This window comes from Ovis aries, chromosome 4 (genome assembly GCF_016772045.2).
Source record: "Ovis aries strain OAR_USU_Benz2616 breed Rambouillet chromosome 4, ARS-UI_Ramb_v3.0, whole genome shotgun sequence".
Taxonomy (NCBI): Eukaryota; Metazoa; Chordata; class Mammalia; order Artiodactyla; family Bovidae; genus Ovis; species Ovis aries.
In genome coordinates, this window is record NC_056057.1 from 61,743,563 (window position 1) to 61,756,682 (window position 13,120).

The 13,120-nt window shown below is 40.9% G+C and overlaps 1 protein-coding gene across 6 annotated transcripts in view; it reads left to right on the forward strand.

The window, feature by feature from the left end:
- ELMO1 (engulfment and cell motility 1) overlaps nucleotides 1-13,120 on the forward strand; it is a 581,422-nt gene that overhangs the window by 281,972 nt on the left and 286,330 nt on the right. For all 6 annotated transcript variants that reach the window (XM_060414767.1, XM_027968620.3, XM_060414768.1 and 3 more), the window contains one exon: nucleotides 5,759-5,863. In XM_060414767.1, coding sequence (XP_060270750.1) covers nucleotides 5,759-5,863 — 105 coding nt within the window. The remainder of the gene's footprint in view (nucleotides 1-5,758; nucleotides 5,864-13,120) is intronic.

The following is a 13,120-nucleotide window of genomic DNA, read 5'->3' on the forward strand; positions in this document are numbered from 1 at the left end:
GACAGGTGGAAAAAAATAACATGGAACAAGAAAAGAAAATAAATCTGTATCCAGAGCATCTCATAAATAAGGAAGGAATAGGGGAACTGTTGGCCTTGCTGGGTTCTCAGATTATTTTCGTCACAGTATAGAGAGCTCTCAAATGTTTTGGCAAGTAATTCTTATACTTTTTCCATTATCAGAATCTATGCTCGTAAAATAATTTCACTGGCTGTTAAAACAAAAAGAGAAGGAGGAAACAATCATTTCAAGGAGAGAGAGGTTGAAAAAATAATAACCAGAGTTAAAAAGACAGAGACAGAAAAAGAGTATAGTTCACTCACAAGGCAAGTTATTTTTTAATCTAAAATGCAATGACGCTTCATAATTTAGAGCAAGTCATAGAAAATCAAAGGCAGTTTTCTAATTGACTTTGGTTTAATAAGAGCCTATTTGTTGGAGACAATAAGACCTGGTTTATTGAACATGAGAGAGACTCTGGTCTGTTATATCTGGGGGGGATGGAGAAATTAGAGCTTTTATTGAAAAGGATGGATCACAGGCCCACTTTGCCTGAACAAAGCGTTGACTGAGGAAAACTACGACTGAGAACCTGCATTGGACATCTCTGTAAAATTTCCAAAGGTGTCTGGTTGAACAGCAATGTGACACTGAAATCCTGGTTTAAAGCCTGTGACCTTAGTTCAGATTCTGGTTCTGCCACATCCTGGCTCTAAAAGTCAGCAAGCTACCCAGATGCTCTGTGCCTCAGTTTTCTACTGTCAATGGAGGAGAATAATAAGACCCCCTCTGTAGGAATTTTATGAGGATTAAGAGTTAGCACCTTCAGGGTGCTTTATATAACACCTAGCAGAGAGCAGGCATTATTTTATTGGGACTATTTGCTAAATAGCCACATGAATCTTTAAAAGAGCTATAAAAATATAATTTTTCTTTACTGTAAGACCATTGAAAGCAGCAATGCCCTATTTTATACCCCCATTGTATGCCTAAGTAAGTGTGTAATTGACTGAAAGAGGTTTCTAGAGGGTCCTAGGAGCACTGTTCAAACAAGACTGATGACCCTTGACCCACAGGGCCTTCTCCTTGGTCAGCTTCACTAACACATAGCTTTGGAGGGTTGTTCAAACTCGATTCAGAGAAACTACTAATTTCTTTTTCAGATGATTGTCTTTCCATATACTTATTTTTAGAATAGATTCATAGACCAACACTAGAAGTAAGTCTGAAGTAAATGTCATGTTTTTCTCTTTTATCTGGCACACTCTCCTTTGTTGGCTCGACCATGCTGTGTAGCAGCTAATATTGATTAGCCTACTTTTTTCTCAAGCTTTTCTCAGGCTATATAAAGTATAAATGGCTAGCAGTACCAAAATAAATGCATTCAACATGTAAAGGAAAAAAGTAGAAACAAAAGCATGTGGAAACTTGTTGTCCAAGCAAGGCATTGCCTGCACTTCCAAGTTCAAGTTGCAAGTTCCTGGGCAAGAGTCTTATCTCATCTGAGCTGCAGTTTCCTCATCAATAAAATTCATGCAGCCACTATGGAAAACAGTATGGTGCTTCCTCAAAAAACTAAAAATAGAACTACCATATAACCCAGCAATTCCATTCCTGGGTATATGCCGGAAGCCAGTGTGAGGAATCCCGCCCGTGAGAAGGTCATGAGGAAGGAAGCTGACATACGCAAGGTGTGCTCAGACTTCAGGGACCCCTCTGGAAATTCCTAAGCATGTACCCCAACAAAAATCTGCCGGCTTTTGTGCTCTGCTTTTCCACTCTTCTGACATTTTCTGGAAAAAGTCAATTCAGGGCTTTAGTCTTCTGCATTTGAAAGAGTGTTTCAATCCAAAAAACCCCTCTGATGGCTTTCTAGCCTGCCTGCAGGACAGCTGCGCATGTGATTGTTTGAGGCCTCCTGACTGCAGGAGGCACAGGAAGCTTAAAACATCCTAGGAATGTAGGGGCTTCCGAAGAGTCAAAATCTTTAGAATAGGACTGATTAAAAGTTTCATTTGTTGAGTCAATGCTTGCTGCCAAATTTTCATATCCTTTATTTTTAGATATAGTTGGTATATAGAAAAACAAGTAGTAGACCTGGTATTAGCAACAGTAGATCTTTGAGTTAAGTACCTTCTTTGTTATATCCCACTGCACCTTTGTTCTATAGAGATGTAACTTTAATGCTTTAAGGAGATGCAGATTAAAGAAAAACACTTCAAGGGAAACAAAATTAACATTCATTAAGGAAGAGAGCCAAAAGTGTTAACAAGCCTCTTGGCCAGAAGATAATGTAAATCACCTGAGACCTTTTGTATACAAAATGATATACGGAAAGAATCTGGGCTGTGAACGCTACATAATTTTGTGTTACCCATTGATCTCCATGTTTTATCAAAAGTATAAGAGGCCTTCTGAACAATAAAGGATGGGACACAGCTTCTCGGACCAGTTTCTCGAACTAGTCTCTCGGCCTGGTTTCTTGGGACTCTGGCTCCCCCATGTCTTTCTCTCTCTTTCTTCTTCTCTCCCTTTCCCTCCCTCTGCTCTTTACTTTAACTTCAGGCTGAATCTCCACCTGGGGAGTGGAGGCTCACCAGGTCTACTTACTTGCCCTGGCTGTTAAGACCCGCACGAAAGGGAGCCTAAGGTGAGGCACCCTTAGATATTCAAGCGGGCGCCGGTGGCCCAACGTAGATGGTGCAAATTCCTTGTCTGGAATTTTATTGGTCTTCCGCGTAAACCAAGCTATTCAGCCCTCTTCCTCCACTTAATCTTCTTACTACGCTATAGTTTCTTAATCTAATCTTATATCAATAAATAAACAAGTCTTTCCACGCCAACGCCGTCCACCTTTCGAATTCCCTGGATCCACTGGGGCTGGACCCTGGCAGGTATATATCCAAAGAAAACTGAAACGCTAATTCAAAAAAATACATGTATCCCAGTGTTCATAGCAGCATAGCCAAGATATGAAAACAACCAAAGTGTCCGTCCACAAACAAATGGGTAAAGAAGGTGACATAGATGTAGATATATGTGTGTATACACACACACACATATACATACATACAATGGATTTCTACTCAGCCATAAAAAAAATAAAAGTTCACCATTTTTAACAACATGGATGGACCTGGAGGATATTAGTCAGATGGAGAAAGACGAATACTGTATGCTATCACTTATGTGTGTAATCTGAAAAATAAGACAAATGAGTGACTAGAACAAGACAGAAAAAGACTCACAGATATAGAGAACAAACTGGTGGTTACTAGTGGGGAGAGTGAAGCAGGGAAGGGCAGAATTGGAGTATGGGATTACAAGATACAAACTACTATGGATAAAATAAAATATACAAGGACATATTGTATAGCCCAGGGAATATAGCCAATATTTTCTAATAACTTTAAATGTTGGCATCAATATAATGTAAATCAACTGTACTTCAATAAAATGTATATGTAAGGAAAAATATGAGATGAATTTTGGAGTTTCCTACTCCAGAATTAAACAAAAATAAAACAGCATTGTATTATTAAAAATTAATAAAATGAGAATAACAATAGTGCCCACCACCTATTTATTAGATGAGAGAACCCTAGTGAAACCCAAAGTGGCGATAGCCCTGAAGAGTACTCAGCAGATAGTAACATTTGTATGTTACTTGTGTTCATGAAAATTGAATACATTCAAGTCAAAATAAAAATGTACACATAATGAGGGCAGTTCTACTATTCTCTTCTAAAGAACTGAAAGTATTACAAGATTTTCACTGCAAGTTACTTTTTAGACTACATCTTTGATCATTTATTTTCAGTGTTTTGCTTCACCCACCCCCTCACTTTTGAATACAGGTCTCACTCTTGTACACCAGTGAGTATCAGACTAAGGCTGAATCTCACTGCATTTGACATGCTTAGTGATTTTCATTTTTGTTACAATTTTATTTATTTTATGAAATATATCTTTCTTATCCTAACTAGTAGTTCTTTGGTATTTAAAAAAGTTTTCAACATCTTAACAAACAAATCAGGTTAAAGTGCTAAAATAAAATATTGAAGTCACTGCTGCTGCTGCTTTAGTCATATCTGACTCTGCAACCCCATAGACGGCAGCCCACCAGGCTCCCCCGTCCCTGGGATTCTCCAGGCAAGAATACTGGAGTGGGTTGCCATTTCCTTCTCCAATGCATGAAAGTAAAAAGTGAAAGTGAAAAGTGAAAGTGAAGCTGCTCAGTCATGTCCGACTCTTAGAGACCCCGTGAACTGCAGCTTACCAGGCTCCTCCGCCCATGTGATTTTCCAGGCAAGAGTACTGGAGTGGGGTGCTATTGCCTTCTCCTTGAAGTCACTACATTGGCCCAAATTGCTTTACAGATATGGACAGAGGTTTCTGAAAATTGTGGAACTGTGGCCAGTAGACAGCCACTGTCCTATAATTTTTGATGTTATTAGCTCATAAAGCAATGTCAAATCAGCATGCAAAAGACAGCTTCTGTATATTCTTGAAGGAGGTAGAAAAGTGTGGGTTATTTGAGCAAGTGAACAGAAAATTCTTCGTGTATGTAAATTAGAAAAAAATACCATTGACCAAAATTTCTCTGGCATATCAGAGGGTCAGACTGTTTTTAAAAAGTATTCAGGAACAAAATAAAAATATATTCTTTCATACAAATTATCTAGATTATGAGGAAAGAGTAGTTTCTTGAATATCTCTTCAGCATTTCTTTTCCATCTCTTTAGCAGAAAAATGACTTCCCTCAGATCACTTGCGTGTGGGCTAAGTTGCTTTAGTCGTGTCTGACTTTGTGGGACCCTATGGACCATAGCCTCCCAGGCTCCTCTCTCCATGGAATTTTCCAGGCAAGAATATTGGAGTGGGTTGCCATTCCCTCCTCCAGGGTATCTTTCCAGCCCAGGGATGGAACCCTCAACGCTTACATCTCCTGCATTGGTGGGCGGGTCCCCTACCACTAGTGCCACCTGGGAAGCCCCCCAAATCATTAGCCATTTAGATCTGAATTTTCAAGACAGATGTTGGTGATTGTTTTCAACAATTGGCTGTGGAAAGTGGTTTACTGCCCTGACTAGGAGTCTCTGGTGGTGTTTACTGAGTGATCTTGAGCATATGGACAATTTGTTGGGCATATTTATAAGTATTGTGGGTTTTTTGTGTGTGGTTCTTGACACTGTATGGGTGAGAAGGCCAGAGCACTCCCTGGAAGAAGGCAGACGTTAGGACCCTGTGAACCTCTGAATTTTAAAGTCATGTGTCTGCAGAGACCTGTAAGTCTGGACAGTTCACAAATACCATGGACTGGTGTGACCATACTTTACCCTCACTCATGAGGATGAGGAAGTTAAGGTACAGAAAGGTAAATGGCACACATACAGCTTTATCCCAGGTCTTTCTTCCCAAATACTATTGGTTCCAGTAGAGCACAACCACCAGAAATAACTGTTTTTGCATTATTTTCTTTTCTTACAGTGTCACATGTCTAAGAATAATCCCATATTTTGATTTTCAGCTGAGTCTCCCAACCCTGAGTCTAGAAGCTGGTTTTGATGCACCTGTAGAAAGAAGCCCTCATTGCCACCCCAACAGGCTCACATGGAGACAGCAAATGTCCTACTTGACTATTTGGAGCTTGTCTTGTGGTACTTTGTGGTCTTGTGGAGGGAAACCAGACCTCTAGTGGTTGTTGATAAAATCTGCTGAAGAACTAACCTGATCAAACCTTTTGTTTTAATCACAGAATCATGTCAACCCCGCCATGGACTTTACCCAGACTCCTCCTGGGATGTTAGCTCTGGACAACATGCTGTACTTCGCCAAGCACCATCAGGATGCCTATATCCGGGTAAGCATGTGGCCTCTTTCAACTGTTGTAGGTTTTCTGCTGAATTTGAATTTCTAACTTGTACATATGGAGGGATTACTCGTTAGATAAGTGGCCCCAGAGTTTTGCTTCTGTTATTTAGTAAAGTAAAAAATGGAAATGAAATGAAGTGAACATCAAAGTAGGGATTTTAACTTTTAGTTTTTTTTCCACATGATTACAATTTAAACATATACTAGATATTGGAAAAATATTTTATATAATTCAATTATTTGATTATGGAAAAATCTCTTATCCTTAAATAACAAAGAGAAATGGAAATCTCTTAAGACTTCTCTGACTTTTTGAGAAGAGTCTTAGGATTCTGTCTAGTACTGCTCTGTTCAGTCTAATGCTGGAGATACAATAAGATAAACAAAGAAGTGTGGGAGAGATGGGGAGGGAGGAGAAATGCCTTCTTGCATTTCATAACAGATTAGTGAAACACCAGCTACCAGGGCAGATTCCTTTGTGGGTGGGGCTGAAGGAAAGCAGATGGTGCCCAGCTCTGCGTTGGCAGGAAAGACAGAGTGTGAGTGAACTGGAGCATGGAGACCGTGACAGAGAAGGTCTGCCCATCAAGGCTGCTCCCCTGGAGGCTCTGGATTTGTGTTGACCTCTGTCCTCAGTCTCTAGAGAGAGGACCACAGTAGGGTGAGGAATATAGATCCATGATTGAGATGGAGGAGGATATGAATAAATGGGCAAGAGAATTTGTGAATGGTTAAGTGATGACTAGATATAAGCTTAGAAAACAGTCAATGAATGAAAATCCTAATGCACGAAGGCTAAAGCTGAAGTCGGAGTAGGATATGAGCCTGTATGGGGCTTCCCAGGTGGCGCTAGTGGTAAAAGAACCTGCCTGCCAGTACAGGAGACTTTAAGAGATGTAGGTTTGATCCCTGGGTTGGGAAGATCCCCTGGAGAAGGGTATGGCAACCACTCCAGTGTTCTTGCCTGGAAAATCCCGTGAACAGAAAAGCCTGGCAGACTATAGTCCATAGGGTGGCAGAGAGTCGAACACAACTGAAGTGACTTAGCACGTGAGCATTTACCTTAGACCTTCTCTGTTGGATCCCTCTTAGCACTGGCTTTCTGGAGACCAGGGTTCAAGACCTTTCACTGTTGTTACCTGGTGATATAAATGTGGGCCATTCCTTTTGAATGGGCCACAGTTTGTCTCCAAACTAGGGAGTTTTATTCCCCCAGGGAGCATTTGGAAATGTGTGGGCATGCTTTTTTTTTCTTTTGGTAGTCACCATGCCCATTGGGGTTCTACTGGCCACAACCCTCTAAAACATGGGACAGTCTGCAGCATGGAAAATTATCCTACCCGGTAGTGACTCCTTTGAAAAAAAGTCACACCAGATCTGAGTTCTCCGTAAGCACTATCAGTTCAGTTCAGTTCAGTCACTCAGTCGTGTCTGACTCTTTGTGACCCCATCGACTGCAGCACGCCAGGTCTCCCTGTCCATCACCAACTCCTGGAGTTTACTCAAACACATGTCCATTGAGTCGGTGACGCCATCCAACCATCTCATCCTCTGTCGTCCCCTTCTCCTCCGGCCTCCAATCTTTCCCAGCAGCATCAGGGTCTTTTCAAATATTTTAACTTTATCTGTTTTTCTATATATGCAATTTGACAAGCTTTGACTTATATTGAAGCATTATTTATAATTTAATTATATGAAGGATTTTATGCATTTCTCTGAAAGTTTTATGCATTTCTCAGGTACTCAGAAATATAATTTTCCATAAGAAAATAATTTTTTCAAAAAGTTTAATTTGTTTTATATCTGCATACATTTATTACACAGATTTTTTTCTAGGAATGTAATTGCTCCCACTGTAAATAAATTAATGTTTTTTAGATACCATGTAGTATAGCCTTAGAGAGTTGAGTGTGAAAAGAAGAAGCCTATTAGAAATTGAATTTAGCATTAACTGATTAATGTTTGTGGATGAATGTTTCTAAAATTAGAATATTGATGCTCAATGTATTGTTAATTGCATAAGGAGCATATGTCTCAAGAAGAGTAATATAATATTTTAAGCCCATTTTCTTCAATGTGTTCTCTAAACCATCATAAGTTAAACTAATACCATAGCAACCTGATAGAACTTTATATCTGATAGGAACTTAAAAGAAAATCCTGTTTGAAAGAAAAGTATGGCCCTTTTCATCCATATGCACTTTACTCTCTGGTTAGACATTCCAATAACTGAGATATCTGTTGTTTTCTAAAAAGTGTCCCTTTCTTGATGTTTTTTTCTGTGTCCTATCTGACTTCGGGGTCATTAACTGCTATTTGGAAAGCTAAAGCTGTTTATCTGAATGAACAGGAATACAGGATCGTATATAAAATCTGAGGCATTTCAAAGGAAGTTTTTAGATTTCTCTTTTTTTAATTTTTATTTATTAATTTACTTATTTTTGGCTGCAGTGAGTCTTTGTTGCTTTGCACAGACTTTCTCTAGTTGTGGAGACTGGGCCCCTCTGTAGTTGCAGTGTGCCTGCTTCTCCCTGTGGTGGCTTCTCTTGTTGTGGAGCATCAGCTCTGGCTGCACCTGACTTCAGTAGTTGCTGTTCATGGGTTTCAGAACACAGGCTCAACAGCTGTGGCACACGAGGTTAGTTGCTCTGTGGTATGTGGAACCTTCCAGACTAGGGATAGAGTCTGTGCCCTCTGCACTGGCAGGCCGATTCTTATCCACTGAGCCACCAGGCAAGTCCCCGCAAGGAAGTTTCGTGGTGACTATGAAAGCAGGCTTCCCAGGTAGCACAGTAATAAAAAATCCTCCTGCCAATGTAGGAGCTGCAGGAGGAGAAGGTTTTATCCCTGGATCAGGAAGATTCTCTGGAGTAGGAAATGGCAACCCGCCCCAGTATTCTTGCCTGGAAAATTCCACGGACAGAAGAGCCTGGTGGGCTACAGTCTGTGGGGTTGCAAATAGTCAGACACAACTGAGCACACACACACACACACACACACACACACACACACACACACACACACGAAAACAGATGTCCCAGTGGCAGTAAATATAGACAATGAAATTTGTCATTTCAGCAGCTAATTATAGATTTTGGTCTATGAGCTGAGTGGTCTCTTTTGAAATATAAAAGTGGGCTCTTGGGTTTTTAATAAGTTTACATTTTGATAAAATTTGTGTTTTTTTTAATGGTAAATTTCCTATCTAAATGCAGCTATTTACTTATTATTTATATCTTTCATTCAGTAAACATGTGTTCTCTACCTGAATATATAGTCTCACTTTTCACTTTGCCAGTCAGATTTATGGCTGAGGTTTTTAAAAAGAATTCTAATGTACACACACACACACACACACACACACACACACACACACACACACACATTCCTTCTTTGCCCTTGATACACCCCACCACCCTCCAGCTACTGTGTTCCCTCGAGCACTGTTTGTTTCTCCCTGTTGTCTTCTTGACCCGTGTTCTAACTCACCTGCCCCTCACTTTTCAAAACTTGGTACCCACCACTTTCCAGAAACTGTTCTGCTACGTGAAGAGCCCCCACCTCCTCCTTTGTCTCATTTGGCCTCCCATTGACACTGGACACTGTTTCCATTGGCCGGTTCTCCCTTTTTTGCCTGCAGCCTATGGTGTCTGTCTTGGTTCTCCCCTTGGCTGTTTTAGTCTCTGGTGGGTTTCTCTCCTTCTGCCTGCTTATCAAATGCACATGATCCTCGTGACTCAGTCTGTGGACCATTTTCCTTTAGGCACTCAGGCTGCAAGCATTTACTGAGTAACCTGTCAAATAGCCTGCAGTGAGTGAGGAGACAGGAGTTCCCCAAGGAACAAGTCACTCATGAGTCCTGTCCTTGATTTTACTGTCTACAGATGGCAAGTAGGGGGAGATGGGGGAAGAGATAAATACCAGCACTTTCCAAGCCACTCAGTGGATTTTGATTGGGTAGGAGTGATAATGGGGATACAGAGGAGCATCACAAACACAGATGTCAGGTAAGGAGGACTTCCTAGAAGAAGTGGCATAACACTTAGACCTGTTGGGTAGTACTAGTTCTCAGGTGAGGGGAAAAGGGTGTGAGAAAGTACTCTAAATAGAAGGAAACATGCAAACAGAGGCATAAAGATGTGTGCTTTGTTTATTGGAGAAGGAAATGGCAACCCACTCCAGTGTTCTTGCCTAGAGAATCCCAGGGACGGGGGAACCTGGTGGGCCGCCGTCTATGGGGTCGCACAGAGTCGGACATGACTGAAGTGACTTAGCTTAGCTTTGTTTAAGGAACCACAAATAGCACAGCATGATTAAGGCAGGGAGTGGCAGATATGATCATGGCTTGGGAGATAATTGTGGGCTGGTTCGTTAGGCACCCTTCATGTAGTATTAAGTTGTTTGGGCCTTAACCCAAAGGCAGTGAAGAATTTCTGCACTATTTTAAGGAAAGAGAATGAGAGTCAATTTTAGAAAAATCATTCTCCTGCCAGAAAAGAAACGTGAGAAATCAATACTAGCAGTGAAAATGAAATTGGAGAAATTATCGAGAAACGATGGTCACCTGAATGAGGGCAGTAGCCGTGGCACTGGGGAGAAGCAGTTGGAATGAACTATTTTGGAGCTGAGATATATTTGATTCTCTCCAAGGATGAGAGAAATACTGGATTGAGCGGATGGACAATGGTGTCATAAATGAAATAGATCTGCACGCTGTGAGGTGATAGTCCTTTGGGGATATCCAGACCCTATTTGTACATGGGACACCTGTCCAGGTCTTCATTTCTAATAGGCAGTGAGCCCAAACCTATATAGATACCACATTCTGTGTTCTCCATTCTGAACTTTCTCTTTTCCTCTCATCTATTCTCCCTCTTATCTATTCATGTAGATTGTTACAATACTATCTTAATAACCTCCCTGCTAAAGCCTGCACTCTTTGAACCCACCTTCTAGGCTAGCTGCTAGAAAGATTTTTCTAACCACAGCTCAGAACGCTTTGGGAACCACCCCTGGCCCACAACGCTACCTCTGGTACCTGGCACACAGTGGATTTTAATGATTGCTTGTTGAGTAGTTTCTTTAGTTTTATTTAGATCATCTCTTGCCAGTGATCAATTCATTTTTATCATCTGGGAATCATGGTCTTTGGTTCTCTTAACAATCATATAAAAGTATATTTTTGCAACATGAATTTATTGATGGGCAGTCTGGTTTTTCATGTATTGTTTGAATAAACTTGGTAACCATGTATTAATGAAAGCAGCAGATGTAATTGAATTAACCCACACTTGGATGGGCACAGAACACAAGCAGAAATTGCAAATCTGAGCATCGCACTGTGCCCAGAGTAAAATCTGAAGGCATAGCATGATTTCAGACTTTGAGTCTTATTTACTGTGGGCATAATTGTTTTTGTTTTTGTTTTTTTTCTGGAAATGCTTGATTCCCAGAGCCCCCCACCCCCACCCCCACCCAAGGCACTCTCTGTGAGAGGTGGAGGGTGGCGCTTGGCTCACTCCCATGATTCTGCTGTCACTCAGAGATGGATAACAGCATGTAGTGTATTGTTTCATCTTGCTTTTCTTTTTACTCCCTGGAATGACAATTCTTAGTATCTTGAAAGAAAGAAGCTTAGTGACTCCATTGGAAATAAAACCTTTGGTCTTAGAACATATATTCTTGCTGTATTTAATTATTCACTGGAAACTACTGAGGCCAAATGACTTGTTTTCTTTTGGTTCAAGACGCATACTGGCTATTGTGGGAGCCAAGAGTTAGCCACAAAGCAGGAGGTCATAAGGAAAAAACTAAGGATTCCCAACACACAATGGTCAGGTCTAGGGAGCAACTGGGATTGGAAAAAATACCTGAGAAAAATGCTGAACTAAAGAGGTCATTTCAGGATGGAAGTAATTCTTTATGGTAATACTTGTCTTCCCCTGATTGTTCAGAGAAAATAAGTACCTAGTACAGGTTCGGTAACATAAGATGTGCTCCATATATTTAGCTCAGTCTTCAACTGAGATGGATGTGTTATCACAGAGATTCAGGAACTGGGACTTAGAGAAGTACTAAGAGCTCCACTAGGTCAAACAGCCAGGAGACCAGCTGACTTTGAACTTATGTTTTGGCTTCCAAATCTTAGGCTCTTTGCATTCTGCAGCCTCCTTTCTCAGGGCTTGGATTGTGATGAATACAACAGGTCTGTTCTTCCTGACATGATGGGTAAAGGGACAGAATCAGAGGAATGCTTAAAAGACACAGGAAGTTGATGGGACCATCAAATAAGTGTTTATACTCAGTTCTGATTTTCCTAAATCTAGCATGATCAGAAGGTTGTTCCTAAAAGGAAGAGAGGTGGCAACTTCTTCCATTTTACTACAGACTTTATATAAATATCACAGTTTCGTTATTAGATTGTAAATCCTTTGAAAACCGAGGCTGTCTTTTTCCTATATATTGTCATATAACCACATATTTGATTGCTACTCACATCATGCTATTTAAAGGGGTAATCAAGCCTGGTGAAGGAATCACTACAAAGCTTTCCAGATTGCAGATGTGGTCATTAGTTTCAGACTAGTGACAGGAGAAGTGACAAGCAGAAGAATTTCAGAAGGTTCAAAACCTCTCGGCATTATAGCCAGACAGAAGCATGCTGTTCATTAATCCTAGACCCTAAAAAAGTCAGATAAGCTATTTAAATATGCTGCAATAAACAGCCAAAAGAATACAAGTGAGATGTTTCTGTTATTACTTATATCTTTCTCAGAGGAAGACATATTCACACTGAAAATAAAAAACAGTTCATTTTCTCAGATGCTGCTGTTGCTGCTAAGTCGCTTCAGTCGTGTCTGACTCTGGGTGACCCCATAGACGGCAGCCCACCAGGCTCCCCCGTCCCTGGGATTCTCCAGGCAAGAACACTGGAGTGGGTTGCCATTTCCTTCTCCAATGCATGAAAGTGAAAAGTGAAAGTGAAATTGCTCAGTCGTGTCCAACTCCTAGCGACCCCATGGACGTAGCTCACCAGGCTCCTCCATCCATGGGATTTTCCAGGCAAGAGTACTGGAGTGGGTTGCCATTGCCTTCTCTGTTCACAGATGCTAAAAAGCATCAAAGCAAAGAGAGGGGCTTCCCAGGTGGTGCTAGTGGTAAAGAACCTGCCGGTCAATGCAGCAGACATAAGAGACACCAGTTCAATCTCAGGTTTGAGAAGACTCCCTTGGGGAAAGCATGGCAA